At 38.1% G+C, this 17256-nt stretch overlaps 1 protein-coding gene across 1 annotated transcript in view; it reads left to right on the forward strand.

Annotated features, from left to right (window-relative positions):
- The window catches only part of CAMKMT (calmodulin-lysine N-methyltransferase), a 501359-nt gene that overhangs the window by 418416 nt on the left and 65687 nt on the right, over positions 1-17256 (forward strand). The window contains 3 exon segments of the mRNA XM_021001297.2: positions 10052-10112; positions 11966-12020; positions 13073-13136. Of these exon segments, the coding sequence (XP_020856956.1) occupies positions 10052-10112; positions 11966-12020; positions 13073-13136 (180 nt within the window).

The raw sequence follows: 17256 nt of genomic DNA on the forward strand, positions 1-17256 counted from the left end.
GAATTGATGCAAAGTGAAATGAGCAGAACTAGGAAAACATTGTATGCAGTATCAGCAACAGTGTGTGATGGTCAAGTATGAATGACTCAGCTCTTCTTAGCAACGTAATGATCCAAGACAAGTACAAAGGATTCAAGGGGCAGCTAGGTGGTGCAGTAGATAGAGCACCAGCCCTGAAGTCAGGAGGACCTGAGTTCAAATCTGGCCTCAGACCAAACACTTGACACTTACTAGCTGTGTGACCCTGGGTAAGTCACTTAACCCCAGTTGCCTTAAAAAGAAAAAGACAAAGGAAAATGCTATCCACAGACAGATAAAGAACTGATGGATTTTAAATGAAGATTGAAGCATATTTTTTACTCACTTTATTCTTTATTGTGTTTTTTTTTCCTTTTGAACTGTTTCTTCTTTCACAACTGTGACTAATATGGAAATGTGTTTTACATGATGGCCCATATATAACCTATATAAAATTCCCTACCCTTTTCAGAAGAGGAGGAGGGAAAGAGGGAGAAAAATTTGTAACTCAAAATCTTATAAAAATAAATGCTAAAAATTGTCTTGACATGTAATTGGGGAAAAAATACTGGTTGTTTTTTTTTTAAATAAAGACAGAAGGAAGAATCAGAAAAAAAAAAAAGAGGCCAAGAGATCTTACTGTACCCAGGGCCTTCTCTAGTCATCCTTATGTATACCTTGCCACTGTGTTCAGATGGTTTTGGAAGAGAGAGTGAGGCTGGTGGCTTTGCATAGCTCTCCATCCCTTAAATCCAATTCACTTGCATGTAATGGTGTCACCTTCCTGATGTCATGGTCCCGTTTGAGAATGAAGGACAAATAAGGAATGATACCACACTACTCAGGGCATTTCGTTTCAACTTCCAGTCTTGGCAGCTACATTGGCGTGTGTGTGTGTTTGTGTGTGTGTGTGTGTGTATACTAGGATACATACATACATATATATGCATACATACATACATATATATGCATACATACATATACATATGCACAATATGTGTTTGATATATAGTGTGTATATGTAAAATACATGTATACATAAGCATATTCGTGTATATATCAAATACATTTATGTCAATGTGTATGTATATATACATATGTATGTATATATATATGCTCTGTAAAGAGCTTTCTAAACCTTGAGGTGCCACAGACATGTTAGCTGCTATTATTATTATTATCATCATCATTATTGTTACTGCGTCTCATTGTTCAGTTGTTTCAGTCATGTCTGATTCTTCATGACCCCATTTGGGGTTTTCTTGGCAAAGGTACTAGAGCAGTTTGCCATTTCCTTCTCCAGCTCATTTTACATTTGAGGAAACTGAGGTGAACAGGGTTAAGTGACTTGTCCAGGGTCACACAGCTAATAAGTGTCTGAGGCCGGATTTGAATTCATAAAAATGAGTCTTCATGACCCCAGGCCCACTGCTTTATCTACTGCGCCACCTAGCTGTCCCCTCTCCTTATTACCTTCAGTTTATTTGTATAGTTTCTATCTATATCTGTATCTATCTATCTATCTATCTATCTATCTATCTATGTACATGTGTATGTGTATATGATTTCTTCTAATAGAATATAAGCTTCTTGAAGGCAAAGACAGTTTCACTTTTTTCTTTGTATCTCTAGCAATTAACCAAGTGCCTAACATAGAATGAGCACGTAATAAATGCTTTGGTGATTTTTTTTGGTGCAGGGTGGGGGAATGCTTTCTTCATTTTGCATTGCTCCATGAAAATCTAGAGTTTTTTTATCTCATGTTTATAATTTTTAATGTCATTACATTCCATTACACTCATACATATGTGTATATATGTATTAGATAGATAGATGGATGGATAGATAGAGAGACGAGAGAGAGAGAGACTTGTAGATCACTGATTTTTAGGGCTGAAAGGAACCTAAATTATGGGTGCATGATTTAGACAAAGTAAGTAACAGGGCAGGGTTTGAACCCAGATCCTCTGACTCCAAAGCTGGTTTACTTTTTCCATATACAACACTGCCTCAATTATTCAGGAGCTTGTTATTCAATCTCTGGGTTACCTAATAACCTCTTCGCTTTTCTGTCTTTCTCCTGCTAGGCCATTTTTTTCCTTAGTTTGTACCTCAGAAGATAAGTTTATAGCATAAAAAGGAGAGCCAAGCCCCCAAAAGATTAATGTAGTTATTTGTTGGTAATTCTAGATAAATTTTGGTTGCTCAGAAAGATGAATCCAATATTTTTATTTCCTTCCCTTCTCTTCCATCCTTTCTTCCAGTACCCACTACATACTCATCACACAGTAACACAAACACACATATACACACATCATGACTGTGGGTAACGGAGAGGTACATTGTATTTGGACATTATTATGGTTTGTTTCCTCCATTAGAATGCAAACTCCATGAGGTAAAGAATTGGTTTTTTTGGTTGGGGTTTTTTGTTCATTGTTTTTGTTTTGTTTCATGTCTTTCTTGTTTCCTGGGACTTAGCTTGGTGCCTGGCACATAGTAAGTATAGTAAGTGCTTGTCACATGATTCTCTGGATCACCTTGGAAGATTCCCGTCATTCAAACTGAGCTATCGAAACTCAGTGATCAGGGGCCTGGAGGCATTGGAGACAATTGAGGTTAGCAACCCTGTGAGTTCAAAGCAGATCTGGTTTTTAGAATGGAGTGTGAAAAAGGGCAAGGGAGGCTAATGATGCCATCAGAACCATGTGTTACTTAGATATTTATTATCTTTTTGTGTCTTTTTTTTTTCACTGTCTCTAGTCATGGTATAGATTTCCCCCTTTCAGTGTGTTGGGTTTTGTAAGACTAGACAGAAATAGCGACCACTCAGATGTTATCATTAAAATGTACCAACATTGGCAAAATTTCTTCCATTGGAAACACATCAAAACTGCTTTTTTATATGTACATATTGAATTGAAATAAGATCCTGGATGTGTCTGTTAGCATGGGAATGTTTCTGAAAACTTTTCAAGAAGTCCTTCTGCAGGTATTTTTTAAAGGCCTCATGACATTATTGTCAAATAACTTCCTTTCATTCTGTCAGCCTTTAAATGCTTTTAAAAGCATTTCCTGTTCACTGCCATGGAAATGCCACTGTTAATGTTCAGTAATGTGGGCTGGAGCATTTTGTATTTTTTGAGAGACCCTCACCTTCTGGAAGCAGCACAATGTCTAGGTCAGCTATGTCAATGACATGCCGAAATGCAGTCAGCTTGCAGGAATATGAGTCAGAGTGCATATTCTATCTTGGGGATCCTTGAGCTTATCCCATTCTAAAAGCAAGCCAAGAGGCTTACCTACCTGTCCAAGCCAAAGATGCTTTTCTTTTCATTAAGTTCACAAAAGCCTTCCCTGCTGTCAACTCAGTGGCTTAGGTGGGAGTGTATGGGGGCTTTCCCAGTTGAGCAGCAAATTTAAGAGAGATCCTCTGACTCCTCTTGATCTGCTGTGGCCTGTGATCCCCAGAGAGGTGAGCATTTAGTCTGAAGTGGGGGAGAGAAAGGTGTTGCCTGCTCAGGGAGCAGCTGGTTATGGAGGAAATGGTTTTACTAGTGACTGAACAGGCTGCTAGCTACCTTATCTCTGGGTAAATGTGCCACATTAAAACAACTAGTAGATTAGGTGATGGCTGTTGAAAATTCTGATGTAGCTTAGGCCTCTTCTGTAATGAAGGGCCATGGGAAAGGGAGAAGTGCTGGAATTCAAGATAATTAGAAGCCCCCATTCTTCCCCGAAGGCTTCTGTCCCTATTCTCCTCCTTGTCCCACTCCCCCTCTCCAGATCAGGTAATTGTAGGATCTACTTGGCATCAGACTTGGCAATAGCCATGATTGTTTTTATGTAGGCCACAAAGCCCAGCCTTTAAAATAACTTTAAAATAAAATAAGTTAGCCATTTCACTAATCAGCAATTTTGTTGCAAATAGACCAGATCACCAACTTTTCTCCTCCTCTCAGTAACCAATTAATGTGCCACTAAAAATCAACTTTCAGTGCTTCCCCTACCTCTCATTTGTGTGTTGTGAATTATTAGAAAGTGAATCTTTGGTGGCTGAAACAGTCTTTTTGTTTGTATTTTTTATCTCTAGCACTTAACATGGCATCTGGCATATAGTAAGCACTTAATAAATGCTTGTTTTCATCCTTATTTCCTTCTTCCTTCTTTCTCCCTCTCCTTTCCTTCCCTCCTTCCCTCTTTACTTCTTTGTTTCTTTTTTCTTTTCTTCCTTTCCTCCTTCCTTCCCTCTTTCCTTCCTTCCTTCCTCCCTCCTCCTTTCCTTCCCTTCTTCATCCTTCCCTCTTTCTTTCCCTCCTTCCTTCTCTTAGATGGGGGCTATATTTACTTGCTATTGCATATCAGGAGTCCAGCAAGCTTATTTGGTCCCACAACAATAATGGAATCTATAGCAAACCTGGCACTTTATTTGAAAGAAAATAGAAAACGAAAACAAATGTCCATGGAAACACTAGTAGAATATGCTGTTCTTTTCCTCAATAGGATATGTATTTAACTAATGCTTTTATGGGGCCCAAGGACTTGAAGAGCACTCTCTCTCTCTCTCTCTCTCTCTCTCTCTCTCTCCTCTCTCTCTCTCTCTCTCTCTCTCTCTCTCTCTCTCTCTCTCTCTCTCTCTCTTTCTCCTTCCTCTCTCCCTCCCTTCATTAAATAAACTCATTTAATTTATACAGGAAACCAAGGAAAGGGAAGCCACATATCACAGAACAACTTTTAGAAGTGTCCAAATTCGTTCCATGTGTTTTTAAGAATAAGTTCTATCCAGAATAAGCCATTAATTACCATGTTCTGTGAGGCTTTTGTTGGATCGATAGTGTAGCTACTCTAAATGCCACTCTATGTATTCCCTCTCCACATCTCCCATTCTTTTCTTTCTGTGGTGGTGAGAACATAACAGGAGTGCCTGGATTGATTGGTGGAGGCCCTGCTACATTTCAGATGGGGTATGAAAATTGAAGGAGCTCGCTACATGCCCTTGTTAAGGGCTATCCATCCACCCTCCCAGTGTGGTTCCAGCTACCCTGTTGATTTCCCTCTGCCCCGAGCAGTCCCAGGGGATTGCTTTGCTCCACGTGTGTCTACTAATGCCTGGGGCACCTCATTCTAAGCAGCACTCTGTGATGTGATAGATATATGTGGATAATACATGTCACAGATTCTAGAAAGTATTCCATGTTGTAACCCTTGCTAAAAACTTCATTTAAGACGGCACACTGGGACACTTAATTCAAACTTGGATTTTGGATAATTGCAAGCATCACCTCTCCCTACCGCAATAAATTTTTTTTAATTACTAGAAGCTTGTGGAGTTAGATAATCTGAGTTCAGATTTTAAGTCTGGCACTTACTACCTAGGTGACCTTGGGCAAATATTCAACTTCTTTGGGTTCCTTTTTCCTCATCTGTAAAATAAAGTGGTTGGACTAGATGACCTCTAAAGTCCCTTCTATCTCTAGATCTATAATCCTATGATACTGTAATCATTACACCTTTTCTGTCTATAGCATTATGCTATCCTATGCGCATCTGCAGTAAAAGGAAGTAAAATACATTGTTGCTGTCCCTAGAATCTGATAATGTGAATGTATTATTTGGGTACTTTATATACTTAGATTTCAGTGAGGCATTTAACAGAATCTCTCATGTTATCTTAGTGGACCAGATGGATAAATGAAGGCTAGATGATAGTACAGTTAGGTAGAGTTGGAATTGATTACGTGGCTGGACCCCAAAATAGTCCTTGATGGATCAATGTCGTCCTGGAAGAAGATCTCTAGCAAAGTACCCAGAGATCTATTCTTGCCTCTGCATTGTTCAACATTTTTATCAATGACTTAGATAAAAGTATAGATGGCATACTCATCAGATTTTCGGATGAAATGAAACTCGGTGAGATAGCTGATATGGTGAACAATCAAATCAGGAAACAAAAGTACCATAAAGGATAAATTGATTGCCCAAATCTAATAAAATGTAATTTAATAGTGATAAATCAAAGTGCTATACTTGAGTCAAAAAAAATCAGCATTAGAATACAAGATGGGGAGGTGTGGCTGAATAAGTTTATATGAAAAAAAAAACCCTAGGATTTTAGTGAACACATTACTCATGCTCAGCATGAATCAGTTCTTCAGTTAATAAACATTTGATAAGTACCTACTCTTAAGCACTAGAGATACAAAGAAAGGCAAAAGGTGGTCCCTGCCCTTGAGGAGCTCACAATCTAATGAGAAGAAAACATGTAAGCAACAACACACACAAACTACACAACTACATATAGGATAAATAGGAAATAATCAATAGAGGGAAGATACTAGAATTAAGAGAGATTAGGAAACACAACAGTACAATAGCACAACAATCGCAGCAATATAAAGGTCATTTTCATTATGAGAGAAGTGATAGTCCCATTTTTGCTGCTCTGGTGGGACCACATCTAGAGTATTGTGTTCCATGATGAGCTGGTCTCATCTAGGATGGGCAGGGAACTGCAAACCCATGAGTTCAAATATTGTTTGAAGGAATCGTAGATGCTTAGTCAGGAGAGTGTGGGAAGGGCAGTGCACAATATGTCTCTTCAAGTATTTATTTGAAGGACCGTCATGTGGAAGATGTAGTATTAGATTTGTTTTGCCTAGCCCCAGAAGGCTTAACTAGTAGTAGTGGTCAGAAGTTGTGGAGACTCAAAAGGAAGAAAAATTTCCTGAAAATTAGAATTGTTCCTATGTGGAATAAATAGGTTGCCTCATGAAATAATGAGTACCTTTTCCTGACGATATTCCCACCAGGTGTACTGTAGAGCAGATTCTGTTTAGGTATGAGTTGGTTTAAGCCAAGTGATCTTTGAGGACCCCCTTCTAATTCTAAGATTCTTGATGATTTGGTCGTATAGTTGTAAACTAAGTGTTCTTCCCCTGCCCCTACAGTTTTGTAACTAGATGTTATTCACCCTGCCTCATTTTCCCCCAGATCTTTCTTGAAAGGTCTTTTACTTGTATCACTTTCACTATAGGTCATTGGCACTTGGGCCACCGAATTCACTGGCATCACCACTCCCCCTCCCAACCAGAAGTGGAGCACTAGTTTCTAGTCCCAACTCTGCCACTAATTAGTTGTTCACCATTCTGGGCTTCCATTCCTTTAGCTGTTAGATCAACTAGGGAAGTTAGATTAATGGTCTCTAAGATATCTTCTAGCTCTAATGTGCCATGATTCTGAGTACTACTTACTAAGTCTTCCTTGCTCTTCCCTTGAGCTCCCATAAACCTTCTTATCTAAATTACCTTAAGAATAATTTATGCCATAACAAAAATACTTGTCAGTTGAATCCCCTGGACTTTTGTTCCCTTTTTTCCCCTCTGTCATCTTGTTCTTTGAAGCAGCCTGTTTTCTCAGTGGTAACAGCTGGGAATGTATCCAGAAAGAAAAATAATCTTATTGTGTGTGCCCCAATGCCGGAGAAGTCAACAGAGTACCTTGTATTCTCATCTCTGCCATGGCATAACATTTTTACCTTCAGGACATAGGAAGAACTTGGCTCTGAAGTTGGCTGCCCTTCATTTTTGGTGGGGTCACTTGTGAAGACTACCTGCTGATCAGAGAATTATGGTGTCTAGAAAAAAGGAGGCAGTAAGCCCTTGTCACAGCACGGAGCCTGGTCTAGAGTAATCACTCAATGAACGTTTGTGGATTACTTTGAATTAGACCACAACTAGAGCATTATGTTGAGTTCTGGGTTCCACCTTTTAAGCAGGACATTGCCAAGTTGTATCGTATTCGAAGGGGGGCAGTCAGGATAGTGAGGGGACTTGAAACAACAAAAGATTTGTGGGAGATAGAATAGCCACCTTCAGGGTAATTGAAGGTCTATTTCATATATATACATATATATATGTATATATATGTATACACATATGTGTCTATATTTAGGGTTAGACTTGTTCTGCATATATGTTTATATACATGTATGTATGTGTATATACATGTACATATATGTTATACATACAGCCATATAGATATATGGTTAGATTCATTCTGCTTGGTTCCAGAAGGAAGAAGTAGGCACAATAGGAAAAAGTTGCAGAATCGTATTTAAGGTTGCTATAAAATCAAACCTATTAAAAATAAAAGCTATACAGAAGTAGAATGGGTTACTTACAGAGTTAGTGGGAATTCTTCTTCACTGGAGGTCTTCAAGTAAAGTCCAAATGGCCACATGCTGAATATTTTGTAGCTGCTCTAGAGGGTAAGGGGATTCTTAACTTGGGGTCTACAGAGCCCTTGATTTCAGGGTGAAGGGCTATGAACTTGGATGGGGAAAATGTATACTTTTATTTCAACCTAGTTTCCTTTCTAATTCTATATATTTTATTTCATGTATTTGAAAGCATAAGAAGGGGTCCATGACACAAAAAAGGCTAAGAACCCCAGAGCTAAAAAATCTCTGAGTTCCTGTCCAACCCCAAGATTCAGTGATTCTGTAACATATTGACATGCGTTAGCTCAGATGCATCCTCCTCCATGACACCTTTCTTCATATTGCCTACCCCAATGGAGGGGAATCTCTCCTTCCTCAGATCTTTCACAGGACCTTGTCTGGACCTGTACATTCTAGTTTGCATAGTAGTTGCTTCCCTTCTTTATTTCCTCCTACTGAATTGTAAGCTCCTCAAAGACAGGCCCCTTGCCTTGTTCATTATCAGATACAGTGGCTTCTAGCACACTGCCTTACACAGAATGAGGTGTATATACGTGATATGTGTTTGATGAATTGATGAATATTTTTCATATGCACAGTTAATTGTGTAAACACAAGGTTAATCCAATTCAGCATCGAGGTTAAGTGCTCAAACCCTAACTAAAATACAGACTTCTACAGGAAACTTTTCCTAGCACCTTAATTCTAGTGACTCCCCTCTTTTAATCATTTCATGTTTTTATTGTATATAGCTTGTTTGTATATATTTCTTTGCTCCCCCCCATTAGATTATGAGCTCCTTTCGAGCAGAGATGATCTTTTCCCTCTTTTTGTATCTCTAGTGCCTAGCACAGTACCTGACAGTAAATGCTCATTAAATGTTATTGAGTACCTGACTGACTGAACAAATAAGCTGAAAATCCACAATGGCGGGGGGGGGGGGGTGTCTTTTAGTTGAATTGCTCAATAGGAATAGTCCCTGAGATTTAAGCAAGCCAGTGCTACAGACTTTGGCATAGGGTTGAACAAGGAATTTAACTGGAGGTCTCTCAAGAATTAATTTACCTTGTGAATGGTTTTTAATTTGTTTTTGCTTAGTATAGCCTTTGCACAAATGGTCACCCACATCTAGAATGCTCTCCCTTCTCACCTCCACCTTGTAGAATCTTGAGCTAACTTTTGTTAAAGCACAGAGCAGGCTTCTTTCTCTAAATAAAGCCTCTCCTTGATCTCCCTACCCTACAATTGTTAGCACTCTCTCATTTCAAAGAATTTTGGTTTTATTTCAGATTTACTTATCGGTGTACATATTATATCCCCCATGCCTCTATCCCCAATAGAATCTGGCCTCCTTCAGGGCAAAGTGCTATTTCTGTTGTATCCGTTGTGCCTAGCTTAGCCCCTTGCAGTTTGTGGCTTATTAATAAATGTGTTGTTTATCTTGTTGTGGTTGTTGAATTGCACGCAGAATTTAGTACATAGTAGGTGATCATAAAAACATGTTAATTAACTGAAAAATAGGTTCCCATATATGCAAAATAGCAATCTACGTGGAATTTAACTCTTGCTGTTTGTAATTTGTTGTCATTTAAAATAAAAACCTATCTAGAATATATTGTTATTTTTCTGGGAAGTAATGGTAACCACATTCCCATTTCTCAGCAAAAAAAAAAATGTACATGCTGTGTGGTTTCAAATAGTAAGAATAGTAAATAATAAGTTTGGCTCAAGTTGAAAATGGCTTTTAAAATAATGGCCAAGTCTAAAAATGAGGACTTTTCTATTCAAAATGTGCCCTGTCTTTGTGTTTTATAGGTATCTGGCCTTCTGAAGAGGTTCTGGCCTACTACTGCCTCAAGCACAATCAGATGTTCAGGTACCAAGCTGCACTTTAAAAGACACTTTGCAGGCCATTAGGTGCATTGTATCTGCATGCATGGTTTAAAGATTTCCATGATTAAAGTCTTCAGATTAAATTGTAAGAAAAAGTTCAAGGTGAAAACATGTAGCTCTTGACAAAGAAATCTGGACGGCCTTTGGCTACTAATATCGCACAGAGAGCTTTTTGCTACTTGTCAAAGATTTTTGATTTCCACTCGAGGCATTTTATTTCACTTTGATTTGGGAAATAAAAGTGAAGCTCCAATCGATCAGTTCTGATTGTGAAGGTCAGAAAAAATATACATTGTTCAACTTCTACTGAGGAATCCATTAAAGAATATTTGATAAATTGCACTACTATTTTTTAAATGCCATCCCACCCCAAGATTTAAAGATATTTTACATAATTAATAATATGTGTTTGTAAAGCATAAATATTATTATCAACTCATGCCACAGAAATGTTTTTATCTATGGCTGTGCATATCATATTGAACTAGTTGGTGGGGTTTTTAAAATATCTGTTCCTTTCAGATTTCCTTAAGATGCCTGGTGGAGCTAGAGAATATAGGGTTGGGTTTTTTTCATTTTAATTCCCATTTTTTCAAAGTCATCAACTGTGCGCTTGCTTAGCTGTCCATTACACTTCTAAAAGAGCAATTAGGAATCATGGTGCATGTTTTTCAAAATATGTATTTATTAGACTGATTCAATAATATACATTTTTGAAACTCCTTAGGTCCGTATTTACCAACTAGTCCATAATTACTGTGAACAACTAGATGGTGATTAAGTCCATTAAAAAAAAAGTCCTTTCCCTCTATCCTTCCTCCTTTTCTTTTTTTTTAGTCCTGCTTTTTTTTTCACCCTAAGGCAAGAAATTGCCCCCTAAAATGTGAAGAAGAAATGATTCTGAGGGTTTGAATGTACCAAAGAAAAGCAGGGCAGTTGAGACTTGGGGCTGCAAATCTGCCCTGAAAGTCCAGCATTTGCTCGTCTCCCTGAGCTTAAGCTTTTCTGTGGAGCTCCAATCAGGGAGCATCCCATCCTGGGTGAGAATGTCACCGGTAGAGGAGAGATACTTAGGCACAAAGGAGAAGGTAAGTGCAGAGTGCCACATCAGATTTCCAGTCTTAACTCGAAACAGCCTTACTTTTGTGAGGCCGAGTCAAACCTTGTAGCATTACTTTAGCTTTGGGTTGGATGGTAAGCCATAATATGCTCCTCCTTGTTTAATCACTGTGTTCTGTTGGGGTCACTTGTAATGTAAGTGTTACTTACTAAATGCTCTTTGTATAATTGTTCTTTGTGGAGCTGTTTGCCTTTCCAAAATGATTATGTTTGCTTCAGAATTAAAAAAAAAAAACAACCCACCATACCGAAGTGCATTTATTTGTGTGGGTTGTGTGTGTATGCGGCTAGATATAGGTACACACGCATATATTCACCATTTACTTGTCTAACTGTTTTTGAAGGAATGAATGTGGATTAACAGTGTTATCCTTTCCTGACAATTATCTTTCGCTACTCTAGCCAGTTTAGTTCTAAAAGACAGCGCCATTGACAAGGGAAAAAAGGGAACCTTCTCAGATTTTTCAGCTCAGCGGTGGTAATGTTGCAGTGAACACTAATGAGGGAACCCCCACTGATTTGCCTGCTTTGTGACTTTTCTATTTCATAATTATTTTTAAAACGCAAAACGACATGAGGTAGCCTAGTCATGTCTCTACAACTTCCTGGTAGTGCCGTTCTTACTGCAGATGGCAATTTGTTCTTGTAACATATATGTCTCTCTGGCCATTTTCATCTAATTTGTATGGGTTCTACCATTTCTTTTCTCTCTTTCAGGGACCTTGCTGTGTGTGAGCTAGGGGGTGGCATGACATGCTTGGCTGGGCTCATGGTAGGTCTTTTCTCAATTCCAATCCCATTCATAGGGAGGAACAAAAGAAAAAATGTTCCAGTGCCTCCAACTGCTGGGTCAGAGAACCGTCAACAGCATCAGCTGCGGTCAAGCTGCCGAGTCTTGAGAGACCTTCTAGATTGACTTGCTTTCGGATCATATTGATTTTATGGTTGCCTCGATGAGCAGAAACATTTTACCTCCGTATAGTCAATATCTCTTGTTGTGACATTCCAGGCCACGCACGGTCTTTCATTGCCATAGCTAAAGCATTTTTTTTTTCAGATTATAGTCCCATTTGCTAAGATACAGGAATAGCCTGGCGAATCACAGTTGGAGCACCATGATATAGCTGCTAATGTTTTGCCTGCATTATTACACCAACAAACATGATCCAGAGCTCTCAGTAATTAGATTCTTTTGAATTAGATTGGCCATTCAGGAACGTCGTTCACCATTCTCTGGGTTCTGAGTCATGTATTCAGGAGATATTATGTAGCAGCACAGTGCATTAGACAAGTTTTTATGTCTCTACAAATAAAAGCATATTGTTACACTGATTGGCATTTGACAAACCTGTCGCTCTCATACAATGTGTCGAGGTTACAGCCCAATGTGTGAGCATGTCAAAGCTCACAAAAAAATTACCCTTACAAAGCCATCTGCCTGCAATGCAAAGTTATATGAAGGGCATCAGGCAGTCAGACAGAAGCCGAGTGAAAGGCAGAGTGACAGCCTCGTATGATGGCTCTACTAGATAAACAGAAGCCCGCAAATGAAAGCCTCTCAGAATACCATCATCCGCTGTCACAATGCAATTACTGAACAGAATGATAGCAAGATAGAGGCTCCCGCAAATGGAATGATAAAAGTATTGACTGATTTGATTGAATGATTAAAATAATGCAGACATAAAATGAAAAAAGATTGAAGATTGTTACAGAGAAATAGGTGAGGAAGCATGATACTGAAGGCTTGTCACTGCTGTCTTCACTTCCACACAGACAAGCATATTTGCTCATTGTTTGCTGTGCTCCTTTTTTTTTTTTCAGGTTGCTATTTCTGCAGATGTCAAAGAAGTTCTGTTAACTGATGGGAATGAAAAGGCCATCAAAAGTATCCTTATTCAGATAGAAAACGCCGTTTGTTGTGCTCATTCCTTTTTCCTGGCCGAGGAACATTTGATAGAAAGAAAGACAGCATGGGGTATATATGTTTTTTTTAAAAAAAGTTTCCCCTCATAAGTCATTAAAAAAGTAGAAATATATGGAATTCAGTGAACAAAAGTACATTGTTTTGCTATTGAAATATTCTTCACATCACTTCTTATCAAAGGGATGCATATTTATGGGCAGCAGAAGAATATATAAAATTTCATTGTTACTTTTCAGATATTCTCTTTCTAATTTTTTGTAACAGAATCCTTTGGAGAAAATCTGCCATTATATGAAATTATTCATTCATTTAGTATTTATTACTCTGGGTGAGACTAGGGAAAATTTACTTCCAGTTTTCTTTCAGGTATTAATCTTTTATATTATTATGTGAGGTGTATGCTATAATATTGTTACTCCCCTATAATGCTGTTAGCACTATAATTGCCTTGAAGTTATCTACATCCTTCCACTTAAAATGGCTATCAGTTTTCCATTTATTGCCTTTTATTTAGGATTACGAAAACCTATCTCCCTTTTTTCTAATAGGTTATTACAGTGCATACCCTATTATATTAGATTATACTTTACTAATATGTACACAGAGTTGGTGAAAATTAAACTGTACTTTAAGAAAGCAAGCATAATTTGTGGCCACTGCAACCATGGAACTGGTTTGTTCAGGGAAGGTTAATGGCCATTAGAAATTGAGAGGAAAAATGAAAGATATGTTTGCTTTGAATTTTTCAGTTTGTGTAACATTTGCATCCCATAAAGACAGACAGTTTATTTGATTCTTAGGCCACTGAGATGTTAGAAGGGTTTTGATTTTTTTGAATTGTATTTGAAATGGCCATGTGTGTGCTTTGGATTTCCATTTTGGGAACTTGACTACCAATTATTATTTCTCTTTCCATGGAATTCGCAGCAGCTCTATCAGGCTGCTCATGCTGAAGAATGGTGACACACAAACATCCGCTAATATTGTTCACTTCTACTTGTCTGTCCCCTTGGGAGAGCCCCACCCAGCTAATTGTCTGACAGACTTAAAAAAAAATTCAGAGAGGAAAACATGACCGATCAAATCTCGGCCTCTCTGGACTTATATCATGATCTAGAGGGACTAATTGAAAATGTTTTTCCAAAATTTATTTTTAGGATAAGCTGATGCTATTATAATCTAACTGAATTTTATATCAAAGCACAGTTATATTCCTTAACATGTCAGTGGAAAACCAGGGATGAAGAAGGAATTAGGTATTCTCGTTCAGCCCAATTTGATGATCTGAGGAAAATTGGGGTGGGGAGGAGGTATTATTGGTCAAGAAAAGAGAGAGATTTTAGCCTCAAAAACTTTCAGGCCTCAGTAACAAGTGTAATTTGCAAGGTGGCAGCTACCTCTTTTAACAGGCCCACAAACCAAATTGAACTTTTACCAAAGTGAGGAAATGTCTGTAGTCAGAATGTAAATTCAAATGCATTGAAAATACCCTCTCATTGAACTCAGCTACAAAGCTTCCCTCAAAGGGTAAAAATGTTAATGTCATTTAATTAATACACCTATGCTTTATAGGCTCCATTTTGAAGCTACTATCCCAGGTCTTGAAATCATAGAGTAAATCTCAGATTCTGCATTCACTCTGCTGGCCTTTCAAAGAAATGATTGGTGCAGCCCCCTCCCAAGAAAATGGATTTTTAACATTTGGTCTTCAGAAGCTCAGCATTCAGAGCACTTTATTGTGCTGGGTTTTACAATGGGTTTAATATAGCGGGGGGCCGTAGGGCAAGAGGCAAAAAAAAACTTTATAATGTAGATAGAGTGAGCCCTTTCAAGAGCATATGCCAAAATGGGTATTGTGTTTTATTTTACTGTCTTCCAGTCTCTCCTGATGTACTTATTTTTATCTTGTGGTTGTTCACTATTAACATACCCTTTCCTATAAGAACTAGACCTAATTTTCTTTTTTCTTAAGTATAAAAAAGCAGATATAAAGCCATCAAAACTAGTGATGATTTCTTGCCAGCTTTTAATACTAATGTTACTTTACTAACAGAGTTTATGGTTAGCTGGCATTTATCATAATCTGTTTTAATGAATGAAATTAGTATGAATGAAATATTGTTTTCTAGTCCTCTGCCCACCTTTTGTAGGAATCAGTAATACCTTAAATTATGCATATTATTAATGTTCTAGGACTGAAACTCTCCTTAAAATTACTGTTTACACTTTCCCTATAAAATTTGGAAAGCTTAAATCATGTACCAGTTATAGTATACTATCCAAAAATTACTTTCTACAAAAGTAAAAATGAATGTCAACAAAAAATGTGGAAACACTGCCAGGAGCCAGGAAATCTCTAAGCAAAGCTGCTAATTATTCTTAATGGGCAAGATGAGCACATTAAGAAACAAATGAATACATCAGTGAAATGTAATTGAAAATCAACCTGGCAAGAGTGCACTGCATCTGAGTATCTGCCTGTGTATTATTATCATCATTATAAAAATTGTTTTTGTTGTTGTTGTTATCTCTGTTTAATGAGTGCAACTGGGTCTGATTTCTCTCTCTCTTAAGCTGATGAGGTCCGAGTTTTATCTTTATTTGGAACACTATTTGTGACATTTGCCCCCCTTTTTCCCTTTTTCATATCTGCCTTTTACATATAAGATGATGAGTGGTCATTTAGGTTTGAATCTCAGGATTGCAGCAGTTTATGAGGGCACGCTGTTTTGTTTTGTTTTGTTTTGTATTAGAATAAAAACATTGCCAGCATTTCTTCCAAATCTCTCCACGTTGAGTCTCAAATTAAAAATGTTTATCTGGAAAAATGTCCTTCCTAGTTCAAAATTCTATGATTCTTTAATATGTGGTCATACATGCCTCAAGATATTTAGTTTGGGATTAAGGGTGTGTCTAAAAGCCTAAATGTTTTCTGAAAGTGAGCAAGTCAATTTTTCCTCTGTTTCACCTAGATAGCTGGGTCAGAGTCAGTCAGTCAGTCGACAAATACTTACAATGTGTTGGGTACTGTTGGGAATAAAAAGAAGGGCAAGAACAGTCCTTGCCCTCAACGACCTTATATTCTAATGGGGAGACAACATGAAATTAAATAGGTGCGTACATACAAGTAAGAGAAGCTTAAGGGAAAGATACTAGCAACTGAGAAGAGCAGGAAAGTGCTCATGCAGAAGATGGCATTTGAGAGGAGTCTTGAAGGAAGCCGGGGAAGCTAAGAGCTAGAGGTGAAGAAGGAAAACCTTGCAGGCATGAGGATGGTCAATTCAGAGGCACAGAAATGGGAGATGGAGCGATGATGCATGGGCCAGTGTAGTTGAATGGCAGAGTGCATGGAGAGGAGTAAAGTCTAAGAAAACTAGGAAAGTTGAGAAGGGGCCAGTTTGCAAAGGGATTAAAATGCTAATCAAAGGACTTTGCATTTGATCTTGGAGCTTGCTGTGAGCCACTGAAGTTTACTGAGTAGGGGAATGAGATGTTCAGATGTATGACTTAGGAAAATCCCTTTGGTGGAGTATAAATAGGGACTTGAGAAAGACTTGAGGCACAGAGACCAATTAGAAGGCTGTTTCAGTTGCCTGGACAAGAGGTGTTCAGGGTCTGAACCATGGTAGTGGCTGTATGAGTGAAGAGCAAGGGGTAGAAAAGAGAGATGTTGTAAAGGTAAAAATGCAAGATTTGGTAACAGATTGAATATGTGGTGTGAAATGAAGAGTTAAGAATCACACCAAAGCTGCAAATCTGGGTGCCTGGGAGGTTGTTGGTGTCCTCAACAGTAATAGGGATATTTAAAATAGGGAACGCTTTGAGAAAAAAATGAGTTCTGATTTAGACATGTTAAGTTTTACCTAAGAGACATCCAGTTAAAATATGCATTAGGCAGTTGGTGATGTGGGACTGGAGCTTAGGAGAGAGACTAAGGCTAGATTACATAGATTGGAGATTCATCTGAATAGAGATGATAAGTGAACCATACCTAAAAGAATCCCAGAACTGCGTAAACAGAATCAGGAATTTGGAAGTCAACTTAATTCAGCAAACATTTATTGTTGCTACTATGGACAAG

The sequence above is a fragment of the Phascolarctos cinereus genome, unplaced genomic scaffold (genome assembly GCF_003287225.1).
Source record: "Phascolarctos cinereus isolate Bilbo 61053 unplaced genomic scaffold, phaCin_HiC Scaffold_2;HRSCAF=192, whole genome shotgun sequence".
In the NCBI taxonomy this organism is placed as follows: Eukaryota; Metazoa; Chordata; class Mammalia; order Diprotodontia; family Phascolarctidae; genus Phascolarctos; species Phascolarctos cinereus.